The following is a 22,270-nucleotide window of genomic DNA, read 5'->3' on the forward strand; positions in this document are numbered from 1 at the left end:
CTGTCTGAACCTCAAACTTATATTGACACACACTGCTACCCCTGGGTTGCTTTAGTCACAGTTTGTCTCAAAGCTAAGCTTCAGACCAGTGGGTTTCACCTGGCACAGATAGGATCTGGGCTAATTACTAAGCCTAATTGTAGTCTGCTTGCTTTCTGTGTAACTTGCTGAAGGTATCTAGCACAATTTAAGCCATGATTTGAGGCCCAGTGTGAGGTTTGAATCCAGGAATTTGTGACAGTCAGTAAACCCGAAGAAACAAACATAAGTTTAGTAAGACACATCAACTCCATCTCTGGCTTGTTATATTCCAAAGTCTGCATCAGAATTACAGTTAAGATTATGAAGACGAATATGACACAAATATAAAATGAGATCAGATTATTTCTCTTCTCCTTTTCACAAAGATTAGTAGCCTCAAAATTTTGGGCCCCAGTTCCCATAAGCCACAGCAGCATGACCAGGGCATACAAAACCACAATATGAAACACCCTAGGGAACTACAAAGCCCAACTTACGTTAGGACTAGCAAATCCCCCCACAACCAATGCATCAACCCATCCCCTTGTCTCAATTCACACGCCATTTAATTCCTCTATCCCACCCTAATTATTGTCATCCGCCTTTCAAATCCCCAAAGGTGGCAAAGCGGCTTACATACAACAGAGAACAGAAACAATGCTTGTTAAAAACAATGTCAATGACTTTGATCTCAGCGCCCACCGTTTCTGGCGGTTTGGGGTCCATGGAAGATTCCAGAACAGCAATGGGGGAACCTCCAGTCTGGGGTGCTCAAAGCCCACAAAAGTGGTCCAGCACTAGCAAAAAAGTGAGAGATGCTGCCCCTAGGAAGGGGTTCCCATGACAACTGGGCAGCCCAGGACTGGCAGTTGGCTATGGAATTCCAGCATCCAGAACGAGGGGAGGGGGGGGAATCTGGAAATGTCCATAGGAAACTGCAGCTGTATTTTTTAAAAAAGATAGAGGGACACATCTATATTCACCTATGTATACAGGAAACCACATCTGTAATTTTTATATAAAAGACACAGGGACACATCTGTATACAGGAAACGACATCAGCAAACTTTTTGAAAAAAGAAAACAGGGACACCTCTGTATATATGAAAACTATACAGGGACACATCTGTATACACACAACTGAATCTGCAGTTCTCTATAAGATACAGGGACACATCTGTATATGGGAACGACATCTGCAATTTTTAAAAACCCACAGTGGACACATCTATATGCACATCTGCATAAAGGCAACTGCATCTGTTACTTGTTAAAAAGACACGGGGCACATTTGTATATACATCTGTATACAGAAAAAAAACTGCACCTTAAAAATTCTTTAAAAGCTGCTAGGACACATCTGTATACAGAAAAAAACCCTGCATCTGTGATTTTTCTTTAAAAATCCAGGTTCACATCTGTATGCACATCTGTGCACAAGAAACACATCTGTGTTTTTGTTTAAAAAGACCCAGGGACACACCTGTATGTACATCTGTATACAGGAAACGGCATCCATAGCTTTTTAAAAAAGATACAGGAACATGGCTGTATATACTGTACATCTGGAAACAACATCTGTATTTTTTTAAAAAAGATAAAGGGACACATCTGTGCTGAGTTTAGTTTAATTCAAATTTGTAATACATACAAATGAGCTTAGCATGTATTGTAGCCAAAGATGCTTTTAACGGTATCCATCTCAGAGGGCGATTGCTAAAGAGCAAGTCCCCCACTAAAAAAAGCATATACAGACGAAGTAAAATAATTTCCAGCCCAGCATGGCTATTTTAAAGATCAGGAAAGATTCTGAATTCAGTTTTTTCCTTTCCTTTCTTTCGTGTCTTTTAAAGTGTCTTTAAAAAGACACTTATGCAGTATCTTTTTAAATTAGGACAAGCCTGTTCTTACCACTCTGAAAAGTTTCAATATTTTCAGGCTGAAAGGTTTTCAATACATAATCCAGATTTACAGAAACAAGTTATAGGACTTGTCCTATAACTAGCAATAGTTGTTTGTGGTGCTGTCTGAGCTTGTTTGCTTGTAGACATTTCACCACCCAACTAGGTAACAACATCAGTGTGAGTTGAGGTTTGCTTCCTGTTTATATATAGTAGCTTGTCCTGCCAATGATGGTGAGAGTGAAGGTTAGTGTATTGTTTACTGCTTGCTTGTTTGTCTGGGGTTAATCCCTGCTAATCTGGGCGTTGAGGAGTTGAGCCATCTCAATAATATGGGCTAGAGAAAAAATGAATGTTCAAAACACCTCTGCTTTAACTCAATACTTTACTGTGACTGTAAACAAAAGCCCAAAATGAAAAACAAGGCAAACTGAAATCACTCTCACAGATTTACAATTAAGCTACTTGATGAGATAGAGGGAGGCTATTTAGGAAGAAGAAGAAGAAGAAGAAGAAGAAGAAGAAGAAGAAGAAGAAGAAGAAGAAGAAGAAGAAGAAGAAGAAGAAGAAGAAGAAGAAGAAGAAGAAGAAGAAGAAGAAGAAGAAGAAGAAGAAGAAGAAGAAGAAGAAGAAGAAGAAGAAGAAGAAGAAGAAGAAGGAACATTTTTCTTTGAAAAACATCCCTTGAAAGAATCTAAACCAGAAATCCCTTCCAATTAAAATAGACAATGAAGTGAACACATGCTTTTCTCTCTCCTATGCGCTTCGCATGAGTTTACAGACCCAGCATATTTATTTTGACTCTTGAAAATATTATCTGAAGCAAAACATATATATATATATATTTGCATTTAATTAATTCTTATAAATACAGTTGGGGGAAAACAACATCACAGAAAACGTATTTTTCCTACTAAGAGTACCCTTTGACCTCAAGGGAAGTCCGATTTACTGGCAATTACGTTTGCATAATATAAAGATCTATTGTTACTGGCAGAACTTCAGGACTCAAGATACTCTTAATCAGAACAAAAAAGTAGCTTATTCCAAGTGGTCCATTCCCAAATAATTTCTAAACGCGTCACCCGAAAATTGAAAAGGAAACCAATTTCCCAGAATGAATAGAAAGAAGAGGAAAACTAATTTCAAAGATTGCTTAACGAATGCAGATATTTCAATTAGTTCCTCATTAAAAGAAATTATCAGCAAATATAAATTATATATTTATATCTATCTATCTATCTCCATTTGCAATTCTTTTAAAAAGCTCTCTTTTACAAAAGGGGGGAGAAAAAAACGCTTCAAGCAGGCATTCTGGTTTAGCTGCTTTTTGTATTTGTGTTTCTCTGGAAATTTCCTTTGGGTGTAAACAATGAGAGATAGAACTTTCATTTATTTATATCAATAAATGTATTTTTAGCCACTCAAATTGCAGATAGCGGAGTCTGGACACCTTAATAAAATTTAAATCTTCGCCCTGCCTTTGCTTATAAAATTTTAAATCTTTGCCAGATCCCGTTGAAGCCAGAGACCGAAGAAAATAGCCCTAAAAGAAACTTACCAATGTTGGCCAAGATCTCAATACCACATCTGGGGTTAAAGAAAATTCCATTTTCTCGCAAGACAGTCAAATATTTTTCACAGGGGAAGAGGAAAAAAAAAAAGAGTGCAAAGTTCTAAAATGGATTCATTGCCCCCCACCAAGAGCCAGGAAAAAAAAGGCAAATAAGCTTTCCAAAAAATCAGATTATTTTAGGGTGGAAGGCATTCAATTTAAACAAACACCCCTTCCAGGAGGAGGAGCTAGGAGTTAGAGTAAACCTGATTGTGTTTTAAAGCTACAGTCCTGTTTTTTTGCTAGTAAGTATCCCCAACAGAGCAGCACAATCAGTGAACCTAATAAAGGAATTAAAAACTTCGCACTACAAACAACCTTAAAGGCATCTTTTTGGGGATAATTTCTCTCCCAAAGGTCGCAACAACAGGTTTCAACAATCAGTTGTGTGCAAGATGTTAAACACAAAGATGTCTTATGAAATCTCTCCAGGCTGCTGTTAGCTATTTTATGTGCAACAGTAGTAAGCCACATGAAAAGAATTTGTTGGGAACAAATCAATGTAAATTGATTATTTTATGTTTTGGTTATACAGAATCAAAATTTCACATTTCAAGTTGCAGTATGATCTGCAAATTCATTTATCACAGGCCAATAGAATAGAATAGAATAACAGAGTTGGAAGGGACCTTGGAGGTCTTCTAGTCCAACCCCCTGCTTAGGCTTCTACTGTAATTCCTAGGCTAGCAAAGCTGACTGAAGAACTCTGGGGGTTGAAGTCCACAAGTCTTAAAGTGGCCAAAGTTGGAGACCCCTGTCCTGAACCTCTTCGGCTTGGAAATGGAAATGAGCACCGCCCCCTAGAGTTGGGAACGACTAGCACATATGTGCGTGGGGAACCTTTACCTTTTACCTTAGCACCATGGAAGTTGTTTGACTGAAACTATGTAGACAAAGGCTTCTATTTGCACCATCAAGTAACTTTCAAAAGTTAAAATGGACTGCAAGGACTATGCAAACGGAATTTTGACTCTCCTAAGACAGGGGTCTCCAACCTTGGTCCCTTTAAGACTTGTGGACTTCAACTGCCAGAGTCCCTCAGCCAGCAAAGCTGGCTGAGGAACTCTGGCAGTTGAAGTCCACAAGTCTTAAAGGGACCAAGGTTGGAGACCCCTGTCCTAAGAGATGCAAACTATTTAAGAGCGGCTCTATGTTAGTCACACCAACAATCAACAGGGATACATCAAAATGAGAAGAGCAACAAAGATGATTAGGGGACTGGAGGCTAAAACATATGAAGAATGGTTGCAGGAACTGGGTATGTCTAGTTTAATAAAAGGAAGGACTAGGGGAGACATGATAGCTGTGTTCCAATATCTCAGGGGTTGCCACAAAGAAGAGGGAGTCGGGCTGTTCTCCAAAGCACCTGAGGGTAGAACAAGAAGCAATGGGTGGAAACTGATCAAAGAAAGAAGCAACTTAGAACTAAGGAGAAATTTCCTGACAGTTAGAACAATTAATAAGTGGAACGACTTGCCTGCAGAAGTTGTGAATGCTCCAACACTGGAAATTTTTAAGAAAATGTTGGATAACCATCTGACTGAGATGGTGTAGAGTTTCCTGCCTGGGCAGGGGGTTGGACTAGAAGGCCTCCAAGGTCCCTTCCAACTCTGTTGTTATGTTATGTTATGTTAAAAGCTTAGTGCGATTCTACACCCTGGTCGTGTTTCTAAATGCAATGCTTCCTGTCTTAAAACTCCCAATTCTGCGAAAGCGGGTTTCCACCAGCGCCGAGTTCACCTTCTTTAGGCAACACTTAATCAAGTGTCCAAAAAATTTCTCTCTGGGTCTTGAATAAGCAGCCTAGTAGAAAACCTCAGAGCAGGGCTGTCTCTCCCCCATGTCCTCAAAGAGCGTAAATGTTCGAGGGTTGAGAGAGACGGACAGGAATTCTCTGTATCTGGGAGCAGTGACATGCTCTCCGAAGCTGAGCATGATTGGACTTGACTTGTACTTAGATAAGGGACAGCTGTAGAAGAGCAGAGCTGCGAAGAAGAGGGAGAATGGAGGAGGGGAAAAAATATCTTAGTAGACCACCAATTTGATGTGCTAAGAGCCTGTTTGGTTGAGAGGTTAAGGCACCAGGATAGAAAGCAGGAGACAATGAGTTCTAGTCCCACTTTAGGCATGAAGGCAGATTGTGTGACTTTGGGCCAATCACCAGGAGGTGGCGAGTTCACCTCCTGCCTTAGGTATGGGAGCAGGGCGAAGGAAGCAGACACACTCTCTCACGTTGAAAAAAGCCAGATGTCATTTCCTTCCTTCCTTCCTTCCTTCCTTCCTTCCTTCCTTCCTTCCTTCCTTCCTTCCTTCCTTCCTTCCTTTCTCCTCCCTCCCTCCCTCTTTCTTTCTTTATCTTTCCTGGCTTTTGTTTCTACTTGTATTTTATCGTATAATAAACTTTGATTAAAAAAAAACATTATAAAAATGAACGAAACCACTTTGGGTATTTGCTAAGAATACCACAAGGAATCCTGACATGGAGTCTTGCAGGAATTAAATTCCATTCAAAAGGGACTTTACCTTTAAAGAGCTCTCTCTCTCTCTCTCTCTCTTTTTTTGAAAGCTTCTCTCTCTCTCTATTTATTAACCACTGCATTTTATTGAGCAACCTAACCTTTGTCCCAGAAGCATCTGCAACCTGGGATCTGATTAACTTCAGCAAACGATGATATGAAATGACTTAAAAGTTGACTCAACCTGGGATTCAAGGAACGTTGAAACTCTTGATATTTGCTTCTTCCTGAGCTTTACGATTACGAAGAGTTTGTTCTTAGGAGAGAAACCAAAAGAACTCCAGGAACTTTGTACACCCAAGTTCTTTTAAATCCAACACCCAGGTTAGTTTCCCCCCCCCCCCAAAAAAATGAATTCTTTTGCTTCACGCCCAGTAAAACAAATGTTTTCCAAGAACTAAAAAATAAAGATAAGGAAAGAAGTTCTAAGATAAGGCACAGCATGTGCTCTACAAGTTCCCAGATCTGGATTTTTAATACAGGAAGAAGGAAGAGGTTGATCAAATTACTTCTACTTTTTAGTCTCACTGCAGGGCTAAGTAGCATAAATGTTAGACACCCCCCCTCCCTGCAAAACTGCATAGCCCAAGATTGTCAGTGCAGAAAACTCAACCCCTACGTCAGGGGTCTCCAACCTTGGCAACTTTACGACTTGTGGACTTCAACTCCCAGAATTCCTCAGCCAGCGTATGCTGTCCTGGTTTGACTGGTTTGTCTGTGATATTCAGGGTGTATATTTAAAAATTCTTGTGTAATGCAAAGTGTTTTAACCTGTGTGTTTGGACCAGCTCCCCAAACACGACAAACCCTCTGTAGTTGAAGCAATGATTCCTTTATTAGGAACGCCCACGGGCAAAAGTTTCTCTCTCACCGCAGGTTAACAAGTCTGTCCGGCAGGAAGTTAAATAGTTGTCTGCCACATCTATTCATCTCCACCCTCTGTCTTTGATCCCCAGAGCTCAGGCAGGGCTTCATTAGCAGCGTTGGCTCTTCTGTCCCAAGGACCAGCCCATAGATTTCCACTGTTCTCCTCTCCTCTGCCTTCTGCGCATTTGTATGTCAGGCACTGGATAGCTGCTCCTCCTCTTCATTATCAGCCACCTCCAGACCTGGGGGCTCTTGACTCTCCATCTGAGGGCTGACGGATGGCCCATGCTTCACCTCGCCTGCCCTCCCTCCCTCCCTTCCCCCCTCTCTCTGACAGCTCCATTTCCTCTCCCCCCTTGGAGCTCTCAGGTTGACTCGATGCTGACCCTGACCTACACACCTCCTCATCCTCATCCAATTCGGCTGCTGGAGGGGCCAGCGGCCGAGAGGCCACCACACAGTGCAAATTTCTTCTGCACTAAAAAAAAAATGCTGCTAAACTCCATTTTGCTCTATGTCCGGGGTATATTTCCACAGAAACGACACCTATCACTCAAAACCATCACCAAACGGGAACGCTCATTACATTCAATGTTGCTTCCCCACCCTCTTTTCTTTGGCATGCATCTATTGCCTCCATTGATCAGCAAACTGCATTACTAAGATCTTGGTTTAAATTTCCTAAAACAAATGTTTTATCAGCTGTAGTAAGGAGCGAGAAGTAAATGTCACCGAATCCAACCAAATTGACTTCCCGGTTAGAATCAGGATTAGGTTAATAGTCCTTGACGTATAACCACCATGGAGCCTCAAATTTATGATGTGAAACAAAACGTTTAAGTGACCCTCGGGGACGTTGCAACACTCGTAAGTCTGAAAAACAGTCACCTTCGTGACTTGGATCGGCCACTAAATGAACTGTTGGGACAACCTGTAAAACAGTGGTGAAATCCAAATTTTTTTCCAACCAGTTCTGTGGGCATGGCTTGGTGGGCGTGGCAGGGGAAGGATAATGCAAAATCCCCATTCCTACCCCACTCCTGGGGCCAGCCAGAGGCGGTATTTGCTGGTTCTCCAAACTTCTCAAAATTTCCTCTACTAGTTTGCTGAACTGCTCAAAATTTCTGCTACCGGTTCTCCAGAACCTGTCAGAACCTGCTGGATTTCACCCCTGCTGTATACCGTTCTCAACCCAATTAGAACCCAGACAGACATACACACACTCACACGTCTGGCTGTCTTCCTCTGTACACAGCTGGCACGGGGATCCCACCAGCTCCTTAAACCATTGCCTAAGTGCAGAGTAATCAGTAAAAAAAAAAGCATAAACAATAAGGGCAGAGTTACTCTCCTACTGGTAGGAAGCTGTTCTTAGCATGCCACCTGGCAAACAAATGCGCTTTATTCCTTCCTTGTTATGTCTTTCTCTCCTTTATTTACTGCTTCAGAAACTCCAAAACTCCAGCTGCTCTTACAACCATTAAAAAAGAACCCTCTTAACACAAACCTTGTTTTCTTTGTGGGTTGTGAACTCTCTTCTTTGTGGGTTACCCCAAAGAAGAGAGAGTTGAGCTATTCTCCAAAGCACCTGAAGGCAGGACGAGAAGCAACGGATGGAAACCGAACAAGGAGAGAAGCAACCTAGAACTAAGGAGAAATTCCCTGACAATGAGGACAATTAACCAGTGGAACAGCTTGCCACAAGAAGTTGTGAATGCTCCATCACTTTTAAGAAGAGACTGGACAGCCATTTGTCCGGAATGGTACGGGGTCTCCTGCTTGAGTAGATTAGAGGACTTCCAAGGTCCTTTCCAACTCGGTTATTCTGTTCTGTTATTCTGTTAACGCCGTGCAGATAAAACCACAATAAAAATTCAGATTCTACACGGCCCTGAGCACCTTGCTAAAAGGCAGAGTGTGGCAAAAAAGTCTTTATGGCAGCCACACCGATGCAATTGAAGCTCTACTTTTTAAAAAATGTGTACCCTGTTCATTCCCCTCCCCGAATGGTTTCCACCTCTTCGTTGTTTTCCACAAATAAAAGCCAACTTTTCAACTAACAGCTGACTTTGTGCAAAGCTCTGCATGAGCAAACAGATGAAATGGCAGTTAAATATAGGCTGAAAGTAATTGTTGGGTCTCTTAGACGATTATGCCTCTTTTTTTAAAAAAAAGATATATCATTGCGAAGTATGTAAAAAGCCATTTTATGCCAATCTGTTCCTTAAGTCCCTGAAACAGCACAATTTTCAAATCAACCCAAATCTGAGCACAATGCAGAAACATGAAACATTTCAACATCGGATCCCTTGGCTCTGAGAAATGAGCACAATATTGGTTTTTTTTCCATGGCAATTCGCAGTTTTCGTAGTTTTAAAAGTCAAGCCAAGAAAAGATTTATTTCTGAGTGATTGGGGGCAAAAGGGAAAGTAATCTCAAACAAACTTCCCAGAAAAACAGAAGAATGAACTTCACACTTTCAGGAAGGGGTTTTTTGAGGTTTTTTTTTTTACATTGGTCATTTTTTTTTTATCGAGAGAAAGTCCCTAAAATTTGGAACGGGTTGCTAATGAGAAGTAGATTTTTGCAGTAATTTCCCAGAGAAAAAAAAATAATGGCCAAATCCAGTATTAAACAATATTAAATTGTGGGATCCATGGTACTCTCTGAGCTTGGGTGTTAGCTTGCCGATGTTTCCTGACCTGAGTAGGTAACATCATCAGTGCTAGTAGGGAGTGGGGTTTGCTCTCGGTTTCTAAATAATAGCTTGCCTGGCCAGTGTTGATAGTGTATGGTTTTCTCCTTCATCGTTCCTTATATTGTTTACTGCTTGATTGTTTGTCTGGTGTTAATCCCTGCTTATCCGAATGGTGGCTGATGGGAGAGGCCATAAACACCAGGTGCCCCAGAAACATTTTCTGTCAACATATTTCTGCTTCTGTCAAATATTAGAAACTGGGGAGAGGAATAACACGTACCCAACATACTGTATGTACCTGGGTTTTTTTTCTGGCTTTGCTGTTGAACTGGTTGTTCTGGGTTAGTGTAAACTACTCATGAGCTTCTCAATAAGCAAGGACCGATGGGGGAAAAAAATGTGTGGTTTAATTCTACCTCATCACTGGATCTCGTTATTTCTCCACTCTCTTCTTATTCAGGTAATATTTCTGTGCCTGTATGAGCCAAAGTATTTTTTTTAATGCAACGGGCTGTTAAGATAACAGGATGACTAGAAAGGGAACTGGGTGGATTAAGTTCAGAATAGTTAAATGATGGTGGGAGAGAGAGACTAAAAACTTCAATAACCGCCTTAATTTTTGGGGGGCAACCCCTCGCCAATTCCCCAAATGAAACGGTTTTTAAAGCGTTGTCAGTTCTGTTAACTTCCCAGGAACTCCCAAGACAGAAAAACATCCTCGATAAAAGTCTATAAATAACAAAGTGGTTGCAGGAATTCACCCAATAAATACTTGATGACCTGGAAATTGCAAGAGAATAACAGAAGCAGCCAACCTGAAGCCTTAAGTCTATCATCGTTCTCCTTCAGCGGAGGAGTTCAGCGTGTCACACATGGAAGTTGGTTGTTGTCTTTCAAAACAACTTTTGATCTCAACTAAAGAGAGGCGTCTCCGAGATGTTATTGAGTTTTTAAGTTCCTGATCTAGAACTTGGATCGGATTTGTAGCTTTCGAGTAGGATTCAGGCCCCCTCTGCAATTTTACCTCTGTAAGGTGCTAGTCCTTATGGTTTCTGGAATCTGCCTGGCTTCAGTGACAACCCAACTACAAAAAAACACTACTTGAGGGACACGTGATGTCCTTCAGAGCTGCACACCTTACAACAGTCCTGTGAGGCAGGTCAAGATAATTAGACACGATATCCCAGCTGGGAATTGAGCCCAATAACAGGGAATTTCCAAAACCAGACCGGCCATTTTGCTAAAATTATGTTGTGTTCAGAGGTGGGTTTCAGCAGGTTCTGACCAGTTCTGGAGAACCGGTAGCGGAAATTTTTAGTAGTTCGGAGAACCAGTAGTAAAAATTCTGACTGGCCCCTCCCCCATCTATTCTCTGCTTCCCAAGTCACAGCTGATGGGGTGGGAATGGGGATTTTGCAGTATCCTTCCCCTGGAGTGGGGAAGGAATGGGGATTTTACAGTATCCTTCCTTTGCCACGCCCACCAAGCCACACTTACAGAACCTGTAGTAAAGAAATTTGAAACCCACCTCTGGTTGTGTTGTTTTGAATTTGTGTTTGCGTGTGTGTGTTTGTGAATAAAATTCTGGAGACACCCAAGTTGATTGTCTTGGTTTAACGTTGGACTCTTGTTTTTATCTCACTTTTGTTCTCCTCAAGGATTATTTTTGCGTCTTTTCTACGCCTGGAAGGAAGAATGTTACAAAAATATAACCCTGTTTTTGTTTTTCCTGGCCGCAAAAACAGTGTTTCAAAGTAACGGAACAACTCTGTGCATCCCATCAGATGAACTATTCTGAAATCCAGGGACAAACAAAGAGTTCTAAGAGGTGGAAAATTGTTTGGTCCTTTTACCCTCTCTATCTCGACTTCCCCACAATCTCCTGTCCTTGCAGCTTTTTCCAAGTTTTCTTTTTATCTTTCGAGGGCTCACAGGAGCTGGAAACCATCCGGAGACAAACCCGGGTTTAGCAAATGCAGTTTCAGGAAACATCCATCTGCCGCCTCTTAAAGCAACAGAAGGGCCTCTAATGGAACTTGGCAGGGAGGAACGGAAAAGGCCCATCAGACTAAAAAAATTAAAAGGGGGGGGGTGGAAATTGAGTAGGAAGAGGAGAAAGATTTCAGCCGCCCCTTTGCAACAGGGGGAACGGCTGCTTCCAAAATATGGTTTTGTTTCGGGGTTTGAATGGCAGCATCTGGGTGAAAGCCTTGCAGCGCCCGAATATCCCACCTTTTGAGTGACCCAGGAAAAGATTTTAACTTTGAGAAAGGCATCGACCAGTAGAAATTAGAAGAGAAAAAAACCACCACCACCCCATTCCAAAAAAAAAAAAAAATGGATGATGGAAGAGGCTGAGAATTGGAGGAAGAAAGCAGTAAGGAATATATTTTGGGCATGGGGTGGGGAGTGTGTGTGTGTTTGTGTAGAAATGGAGGAGGTAAAAGACGAACATAGTTTGATAAGAGAAGGCCAGGCCAAACCAGGGGTAGGTTTCAAATTTTTTTGCTACCAGTTCTGTGGGCGTGGCTTGGAGGGCGTGGCAGGGGAAAGCTACTGTAAAATCTCCATTCCCACTCCACTCCAGGAGAGGCAATGCCCATGCACCATCTCCTTGCAGAAGGTCCCGGCACTGTGAGATGTGTGCATGCTTTCTGTGTGTTTCAGGCCAAACTTTTCCTGCCTTGGAAGCTGCCTTGAAGTAGCAAGGACAGGCTGTGGCAGCTGCCTTCCGAGCAGCTTTGGCCAGCCCAAAGAAGAGGGCGGTGATGGCAGCGACAGGCCAGGAGAACAGTGGGACACATCAGGACAGCGCCAGCCTGAAGCTCCTGGCAGGGTCTGGCCACTAGTGGCACCAACCCTGGCAGGCAATGGGGTGTGTGGCTGGTATGAAGAACAGGATGGGACTTCCGTTGGCCATAAACCTCACGCACCATCTCCTCGCAGAAGATCCTGGCACCATGAGCTGCGTGTGTCTGTTTGCTTGAGGCCGAGAAGGAGGAGAAGACTTGGCTGAACTTTTCTGCCCCCCTCTCTTCTGACACCGAGCAGCCTCCTGACCAGTGGGGCAAGTGTTCTCCCAGCGGGGCTGTGCTAGCTTCATGTCCCGCCACGACCGCAGCTACAACCCTGCTCGCTGTTGGACTCGCCAGCTCTGATGGTTGCTGCTTCATGCCCCCCCCTCCAGGTATGGCGAGCCCCAAATTGAGACTTGACAGCATGCTTTTCACTCCAAGCAGCCCAGACTTATAAAACACATGGCTGGGGTGGAGGAGCAGTCGTTCTTAACAAGCTCAAAACTGAGTTGCAAGTCTGGGTTCCCCTCACGAGAACTGCAAGTCCAGTACTTCAGCGTACTCATCTCTGTTTCCCTCTATAACCGGCCTTGGAAAAAGCTTGTTCTCACAATCGGATGTCTGCAGGGCTTGCAGCTCTCGTGCAGGGAACTCTGGCTTGCAGCAACAGTTTTGAGCTTGTTAAGAAGGACCGCTCCTCCACTCCAGCCATGTGTTTTCCAGTCCGGAGTGAAAAGCATGCAATATGCTGCCGCTCCCGGGATTCCCTGCACGAGCGCTGGAAGAAAATTGGCCGAGCTCCCAATGCCCGAAGCGGCGAGCTGGAAGAGAGATTCGCTGTCGTGTTGGTGAGGACGTATGGACTGAGTAGGCTTTTTGCTCCCCCACTCACCTCCCCATCCCGATCCAGTGTGGTGCAGAAAATGGGCTGTTTCTGTGGGCCCTTCTCTTTCCCCCCCCCAGCCTCCATTTGCCAGTATTCGACAGGCAGGCAATACTGTTTAGATGGGCTTTTATTTTGCCAGTCCAAGGACAGGGGGGGGAGGTAAGAAATTGCCCTGTCTCTGCAGCATTGGTCATGTGACTGAGTGGGTGTGGCCAATGACGTCACTCACAGCAAAGTGCCGCCCCGCCTTGCCGTGAGTGATGTCAAGTTGGCCACACACCCCAGTCACATGACCACCTAGCCACACCCACAGAACCGAATGTTAAATTATTTGAATCCCACGACTGGATTAAAGTAACTGACAGAAGTGACAACAACTTGAAGGGAAAAGGCTAAAATAAGCCACGGCGGGTAAATATAAAACAGAAATGAAAGCTAAAAGACTATTTAAAGGCGAAAAAGGATCGCTTAAAACGTGAGCAGTTTAGGAAACAACCAACCAACCAGAATAAATCAGTGACATATTTAAGGCTCGTTTAGAAATGAATTAGGACATTTCTAACCTCGGACCTTGAGAGAACCACCCCTAGTTGTAGGTGAGACCAAACAACAGACTGACCTGACAATGCCGCTACCCTTCCAAAAGACCGTGACTACGTGTCAGATTGATCTAACAAGTGGCAATTCAAATCTCAACCAACAAATGTTCTGTCTTGCACATTGGCAAAAAAAATATCATATCATAAAATACAAGCTAGATGGACATGACCTTGTAGATGACCCTCTCTGTCAAGAACCTTGGAGTACTCACCTCTAAAGATCTAAGTGCTAGAGCCCACTAACAGCATTGCCAAAAAAGCATTAAGAGTTGTTAACCTCATCTTGCGTAGCTTCTTCTCTGGTAATATTACACTACTAACCAAAGCATACAAAACATTTGCTAGACCAGTTCTTGAATAAAAGCTCATCTGTCTGGAACCCGCACTACATATCAGACATTAATACAATTGAACGTGTCCAGAAATATTTCACAAGAAGAGTCCTCCAATAAAATACCTTGTGCCACCATATTCCAAATTTTGGGCTTAGACAACTTAGAACTACACCGGCTTTGGTCTGACCTCAGCGTAATACATAAAATTATCTACCACAATGTCCTACCTATCAATGACTACTTCAGCTTCAACCACAACAATACACGAGCAAATAACGGATACAAACTCAAACTAAACCACTCCAAACTCGATTGCAGAAAATATGACTTCAGTAACAGAGTGGTCAATGCCTGGAATGCACTACCTAACTCTGTAGTTTCTTCCCCAAACCCCCAAAACTTTAAGCTTAAACTGTCTACTGTCAAACTCACCCCATTCCTAAGAGGTCTGTAAGGGGTGTGCATAAGAGCACCAGCGTGCCTACCATCCCTATCCTAATGTCCCTTTTTATTCGAATCCATTTCATGTATTCATAATCATGTTTATACTTTTATCTGTAATCTTATATATGATTGACAAAAATAAAAAAATAAAAACGAAATAAATAAATAAAAAACTCACACATGACTTTTTCTGCTAGGTGCAGAAAAGTTCTGGCCTTCTATTGACCGTCCATAATAAGAAACAGGTAGAGTATGCCAGTATCTGGAGGATCGCAGCTTTCCTACCAATGGACATGCCGTTCTCCGGAAGAATAAAATGGGAAACAATCCACAGCTTTCCCCTCCCCCCCGCTCCAAATTTTTATCTTATCTCAGGAAAATTTGGAAAGCCAAAAGGAATATTTCGTGCTTTGAACATGGCCAGATGGTCACTTCCACATCTAAACCAGGGACATGGATGGGGAGGCTAGGAAGACCAAAGGACCCTCTCATTTCAACAGACTTTGGATATTCTCAGAAACTTTCTAGAGCCAATAACTGGGACGGAGCAAACTCACAACCCTTCTCATCCTTAAGAACAAGTTTTCGGATTATCAGAACCCGCCGAAGAATTTTCTGTAATGGGTTCACCCAGGATTGAGAAAAACTTTTGGATGGCCTCCAATTCTTATGTTATGATCACTTAAATATCAGCCAGCCGTATGCAACAGCTGCCAAAAAAAAGCCAGCAGAGTTCGAGGCTGCATGAACAGAGGGATAGAATCAAGATCACGTGAAGGGTTAATACCACTTTATAAGGCCACACTTGGAATACGGCATCCAGTTTTGGTCGCCACGATGTAAAAAAGATGTTGAGACTGGAGGCTAAAACATATAAAGAACGGTTGCTGGAATTGGGTTTGTCTAGTCTGATGAACAGAAGGACTAGAGGTGACATGTTTACAGCATTCAAATATCTCAGGGGCTGCCCCAAAGAAGAGGGAGTCAAACTATTCTCCAAAGCACCTGAGGGCAGAACAAGAAGCAATGGGTGGAAACTAATCAAGGAGAGAAGCAATCTAGAACTAAGGAGAAATTTCCTGACAATTAGAACAACTAATTAGTAGAAAAACTTGACTCCAGAAGTTGTGAATGCTCCAGCATTGGAAGCTTTTAAGAAGAGATTGGACAACCATTTGTCTGAAGTGGTGAAGGGTATCCTGCCTAAGCAGGGGGTTGGACTAGAAGACCTCCAAGGTCCCTTCCAACTCTGTTATTCTATTCTATTCTATTCTATTCTATTCTATTCTATTCTATTCTATTCTATTCTATTCTATTCTATTCTATTCTGCCCTAATTGACTGGATCCTCATTTGTTGAAGGAACCAGATGTGCAAAATGCTAACCTCACATGAAATGTTACTCCTCAATCCTCTCTCTCTCTCTCTCTCTCTCTCTTTCTCTCTCTCTCTCTGTGTGCATGTGAACTAAAGCCACAAAAATGGGGTTCACTTTGAAATAAAACTTGTTTCTGTGATTCCTATATCCATGAAGGTTCTCGTTTAGACTTGGCAGCTAGAGAGTTATCACCGCTGGGAGAAATCCAGCTGTTTCATAACTTTTTGGAAGTACATTTGCAAGCCATGGAATCCCAGCCAGAACACACAAGGTTTAAATGGAGGAAATGGGTTAGAATATACAACGCTGATCATTCTTGGGGGTGAAAATCCAGCTTCCTGTCAATCCATTAACGGGACAGTTTTAATGGTGTCGTGCGGAAGGAAAAATTAGGGCAAATCAGGACATGCCATTAAATACACTAATATTTATCGTACACATCTGGCTTGGAAAAGTATATCTCTCTCCTTGCTCACCAAAGAGGCAAAAGTGCAAAAAAGTCAATTATGATGACAATATTCCAATATAGATAGTATTAAGCATTACAACACTAGCTATATTGGTAGCCAAACAATGGCTACCAACCTGCCTTCCACTGAGGACCTGTATACTGCACGAATCGAAAAGAGGGCTGTGAAAATATTTACAGACCCCTCACATCCTGGACATAAACTGTTTCAATTCCTACCCTCAAAACGATGATGCTATAGAACACTGCGCACCAGAACAACTAGACACAAGAACAGTTTCTTCCCTAATGCCATCACACTGCTAAACAAATAATTCCCTCAATGCTGTCAAACTATTCACTAAGTGTGCACGACTATTAATCTTCTCATCGTTCCCATCACCCATCTCCTTCCACTTATGACTGTAACTTTGTTGCTTGTATCCTTATGATTTATATTGATATTGTTTCCTGATTGCTCATTTGTTCCCTATGACTATCATTAAGTGTTGTACCTTACGATCCTTGATGAACGTATCTTTTATTTTATGTACGCTGAGAGCCTATGCACCAAAGACAAATTCCTTGTGTGTCCAATCACACTTGGCCAATAAAAATTCAATTCAATTCAGTTCAATAGAGATTTAAAAAACAACAAAAACAAAAAACAAAAACCAGTACAATGGGCTATCCTTCAAAGCTCAACTTGGAAGCAAATCCTTTTCCAGCCTTAGAAATAAACTCCATTTAAAAAACCCAAAACAATCTTGGCAACATGTACACAATACCCAACACCGCAATGAAGGCTCACCTAAATTTTCAGAAATTTAGGTGAGCCTTCATTGGTCCCCTTCCCTTCCCGAATCTTTAAGTCACATATCATTATATAGAATTTTTGCATTCCATACTTTTGCAGTTCCCCACCCTGAATTCATCCGGCTGGCATCTCTTGCAATGTTAACCCTCAATTGAAATTGACCCCCATTCATTGAAATAAAAAGAATCAAAGATCAAAGAAACTGAATTTTGGGGTAAACTGCGTCAGGTGTGTTTGTGTGTATTTAAAGGGCGAGATAAATTTATAAAGGCTAACCCAACAGAGCAGGCAGCAACCTACATCAACAGCACCAACCCTCATTGGAGCCCTTTTGAAGAATTAAATACTAAGAATAATTTTCCGCAGGCGTTACGTTTCTTTCTTCCAGAAGCAATGAATTAAAGGAGGCAATCAAATCCAGAACCAAATTCTTTTGCATTTCCGAAGGCGCTCCGATGGCAACTTATTCAGCTTCGGCTTATTGGAAAAACGGAAAATATTGAGTTGCGTTTCCCAAAATAAAATTAAAAAAAAAATAGCAGGCCCGCTATAAACAAACACAAAGCCACAACACCACGGAAGTAGCAAGACCCTTTGCAAATGTAGTTCCTTATAGAAGGGATTTCAATTGTCTTTTTCCTTAGTTAAGCAAAGCCGGTATTCAGAATTCGAGACTTTTCTTTTTTTTCTGGAGACCTGAAGATGTTGCAAACGGAAACCAGGACCTTTGGCTCACAAAACTGGTATTTAGGACAAGTTATCTCTCTCTCTCTCTCTCTCTCTCTTTCCTTTCTTTCATGACACCAGCCCTAAGGCACACAGGCAGTCCTGGATGTACAACAGTTTGTTTAATGACCACTGGACGTTAAAACGGCACTGGAAAAAGTGAACTTGTGACCATTTTTCACACTTGTGACTGTTGCCGCCTCCTGAAGTCAAAATTCAGACCCTTGGCAACAGACTCGTATTTATGACGGTCACAATGTCACGTGATCCCCTTCTGACAAGCCAATGGGGAAGCCAGATTCATTGAACCACCGGGTTGCTAACTCAACACCTACAGCGCGTTGTTTAACAATGGCAGTTGGGGAAAAAACACGCCGTAAAATGGGGCAAAGCTCACTTAACACACATTTTGCTTAGCAACAGAACTTTTGCGCTCAACTGTGGCCATCGATCGAGGTCCACTTGTATTACATGGACAGCAACGCACAAAAACCAGCTGGGTGACTTTGGGCCAGTTCCCCTCTCCCTCTCCCTCTCTCTCAGCCCACCTCACAGGGTTGTTGTTGTAGGAAAAATAAGAGGAAAAGGTGTGTTGGAGATGTCTATGGAGATTCTCAGTCATCCAGGTCATGGTTGTCCCAAAGGTACTTGTTTTTCAAGAGGCGACTGGACTTTCTGATTTTTTTGCTCTCTGAAGATGTTTTGCTTCTCACCCAAGAAGCTTCTTCGGCTCTGAGAGAAGCCGAAGAAGCTTCCGAGAGAAGCCGAAGAAGCTTCTGGAGATGAGAAGCGAAACGTCTTCAAAGAAAAACCAAGAAAGTCATCGCCTCTTGGGGGTAAAAAATTCCCAAAAAGCACCTTTGGGACGTGTGTTGGATTTGTTTGCCGCCTTGAGTGATTTGTAAAGCAAATTATAAAAAGTGGGATGCAAATCAGTAAAATAATTGAGGGGAATTGAGAGTGTGATTAAGTGTGGAGTGACTAGAGATTATAATTTAGGAATTATTTTGGATTATGATTGTTAGTTTTGATACCCTGCATTTTGTTCTGGGAAGTCGGGGTGGGGGAGTGGGGGTAAGGGGAGGGAAGTGGGGGGTTTGAGGGTAGAGATGGAGTGATGGTTAATGTACAGGGATTATTGAAGATGTATAAATATAAATATGTAGGGTCGAGTCTGCCCAGTTACCATTTTAGAACGGTGGGGAGGGAGAAAAGAGAGAGTAGGAGGTAGGAAAGAGGAGAAGAGAAAGGAAGAGGGGTAGAAGAGGGAGAAAGAGTGGAGGGTGGAGGGAGGAGAGGAGGTATAAGAGAAGGAGAGGAAGGTTTGGAAAGTAAAAGAAGGTAGAAGAGGGAAGAGTGTTAAAAAGGGGGGTGGTGACTGGGCAAGCCTGACTAATTGTATATAACTGTACATTGGATGAATTATTTGATATGATTGTAAAAATAAAACTTTTTTAAAAAATAATAATAATAATAATAATAATAATAATAAAAAAAAAAAACTCACTGTCCTTGTAGGCAGTTAAACAAAACTTCCCCCCTCCCAAGGACGGATTGTGAGAAACAAAATGCTGGAATTGTAAGGAGGAGTTTTAATCTCTAGAAGTACAATGGCTTATTATCTCTTCTCTCCTGCCCTCCTGGTTTTGACAAGGCCTCCAACCGTCAAGCACACCCCCAGGCAGGAGAGTTTTGCAGGCAGATTGCTACACACCCACACACACACCCCAAGACAGGCCTGTGTGTGTGTGTGTATGTGTGTTTACGGTTCTCAAGTGTGAACCTTTCTTCTCTTTAAGGCACCATGCCTTGCTGGGCCACAGAGGGAGACCAAAAGGAAAAACAAAAACAAAATAAATGTGGGTTTTTTTTTGTTGTTTTTTGCATTTCAGCAGCAAAGGAAGGAAAGAAGAAAAAAGGAGGGGGGGGAGAGAGAATATGACTGTTGGCATGGATCCTCTCTAATTATAGACAGCCCGGTGGAGGGAGAGGAAAGCCCATCTCCCTGCAACCAAAGAGCTAGCTCATCAGGTTTTCAGGGCTGCCTGTTGCTGATGGTCTAGCTCTCCAGTTTGCAAGGAAGGTCGGCTTTTCCTCTCTCTCTCTGGCAAACTGCCACAGGGGACTCTTTGCTCCCTTTCTATTTTTCAACCCTTCGGCCGAAATGCAAGCAACAACCACCCCCCACCCACCCCACATCTCCGCTTGTCACCGATTCTCACACTCAAGACTTGCAGGGAGATTGGAGTGGGTGTGGGGGGCGGTGAAATTTCTAACCTTCCTCCTTCTCCTGCCTGGGCGCTCATCTCAAGCCCTCCTCCGCCCCCCACCTCCACAATGGCACGGAGCTAGCAAGCTCTGGAAAGCCAGGGACCCCCCACACCCCCACCACACACACACACACACACACAATCCTCCCCATAAGGGGCAGGAAAAAACCCCACGCTCTCCCCATCTGCTCCCTGGAAGCCAAGGAGAACAAAAGGATCGGCGGGGAAGGGTGGTGAAGGGGGAAGAGAGCTAAGGGACCAATTTTATCCGGGGGGTGGGTGGAGAGAGGGCCAAGGAAGGAACCGGGGCTCCGGCCAAGGGTTCATCTCCCTCTCCCCACATTACCCCCGGGCTGCGGGAGAGGGTCCTGCCCGGCTGTCCCTTCCAACAGATCGGGACGAAGCGATAAGGAAGGAAAGCGCAGCCCCGCCACCGACCGGAGAAGCCTGGGCTGTGGGCATTGCAAAGAATGGGGTGAGGTGGTGGTGGTGGTGGGCGCAAGCAGGCCTTCCAAGGCTGGGGAGGGGGCAGAGGAGACGACCCCCTCCCGGGAAAGACCCTCCCTCTCCCCTCCCCCCCAGCTCCCCTCTTGCCCGGCCTCGGCAGGAACTTACGAAGCGGTTCAGCTGGCGGCGCAGCATGGTGATGGAAGTGCCGCAGCGGCGGGGAGAGCCGAGGGGCGCGCAAGGGGCGGCGCAGCGCTGCGCTGCGGGCCTGGCGAGCGAAGGGACCCGCAGCGGCCCGGCCGCCCCCCTTCCCTTCCCTCCCCTCCCCCCAGCCCCAAGCCTCCGCTCAGCCCCGGAGCCCGGGGTCACCGGCGGCGGGGCGGCGCGCTGCCTCTTTTCCGCATCGTGCAGCCTTCTTTTTCTTTCCCCTTCTTCTTCTTCGCCTCCTCCTCCTCCTCTTCCTCCTCGCGCCGAGCCGCAGCAGCTCCCCTTGCAGGAGCACCGAGCCGAGCTGAGCCAAAGGCGCTCAGGCTGGCCGGAGGCGACTGCGGGGCAGCATCGTTGGAGAGGAGGCGGCGGCAAGGCGCAGAGAAAGGCGCGCTCGCTTCCCGTGCAAACAGGAGGAGGAGGAGGAGGAAGAAGAGGTGGAGAAGGCGGCGTTTCCGAGGCCGGAACGCCGCCCTGCAGGCTGGCCGAGGCGCAAGGCGGACGCGGCCGGCGGAGGCGCGGCTCCCCAGCCCGGTTCGTCCCCTTCTTGGCCGGGCGCCTCCTTCCTTCCCTCCTTCCTTCCAAGCGCGCGTGGCACGCTGCCCAGTAACTCCACACCCTGCCCGCCGCTCCTTTGGGGCGGACCCCTCGCCTTTACCCGCCCCGTCCCGGCCGCCAGCAGCTCACGCGGTACACCGCCCAAACTGTTCCCCGCACGGGACGAGAGGTTTGGGACCCTCCCTGCGCCTTTGTCCTGGATCGCCATCCCCGTCTCCGTAAAATTGGAGCGATCCAATCTTTCATCCCTCCGGGCAAGGGATTTTTTTTGGCCGCGCGGTTCGCCTCTCCAGGTTCGGAGCTGTTGCTGTTGGCTGTGGTGCTGACCTCTCGGCAGCCGAACCGAAATGGATTCCGTCCGAAATTGACAAGAAAAGGAAAGACTCCGAAAGGTCCCAGCAAGTGTTCCAAAGAGGCGACTGGGAAGGAACTGCGTATGGCTGGTCTAGTGGCTAGTTTTAGTTTTTGTTTTATTTGCATTTATATCCCGCCCTTCTCCGAAGACTCAGGGAGGCTTACACTATGTTAAGCAATAGTCTTCATCCATTTGTATATTATATACAAAGTCAACTTATTGCCCCCAACAATCTTGGTCCTCATTTTATCTACCTTAGGATGGTAGATGGAAGGCTGAGTCAACCTTGGGCCTGGTGGGTCTTGAACTTGCAGTAATTGCAAGCAGCTGCTATTAATAACAGACTGTCTTACCAGTCTTACCAGTCTGAGCCACCAGAGACCCTTTA

The 22,270-nt window shown here is 44.3% G+C and overlaps 1 protein-coding gene across 4 annotated transcripts in view; it reads right to left on the reverse strand.

The window, feature by feature from the left end:
* The window catches only part of ATP11C (ATPase phospholipid transporting 11C), a 68,973-nt gene extending 46,951 nt beyond the window's left edge, over positions 1-22,022 (reverse strand). For 2 of the 4 annotated variants that reach the window (XM_058196746.1, XM_058196747.1), the window contains exon 1: positions 21,855-22,022. In XM_058196746.1, coding sequence (XP_058052729.1) covers positions 21,855-22,007 — 153 coding nt within the window. In that variant the 5' untranslated portion in view covers positions 22,008-22,022. Of the gene's footprint in view, positions 1-3,483; positions 4,169-20,930; positions 21,624-21,854 lie in introns of those variants that run through there. The other 2 variants (XM_058196748.1, XM_058196749.1) reach the window with 2 other exon arrangements.
* Positions 22,023-22,270: the final 248 nt, after the last annotated feature.

Source organism: Ahaetulla prasina, chromosome 11, assembly GCF_028640845.1.
Source record: "Ahaetulla prasina isolate Xishuangbanna chromosome 11, ASM2864084v1, whole genome shotgun sequence".
Lineage (NCBI taxonomy): Eukaryota > Metazoa > Chordata > Lepidosauria > Squamata > Colubridae > Ahaetulla > Ahaetulla prasina.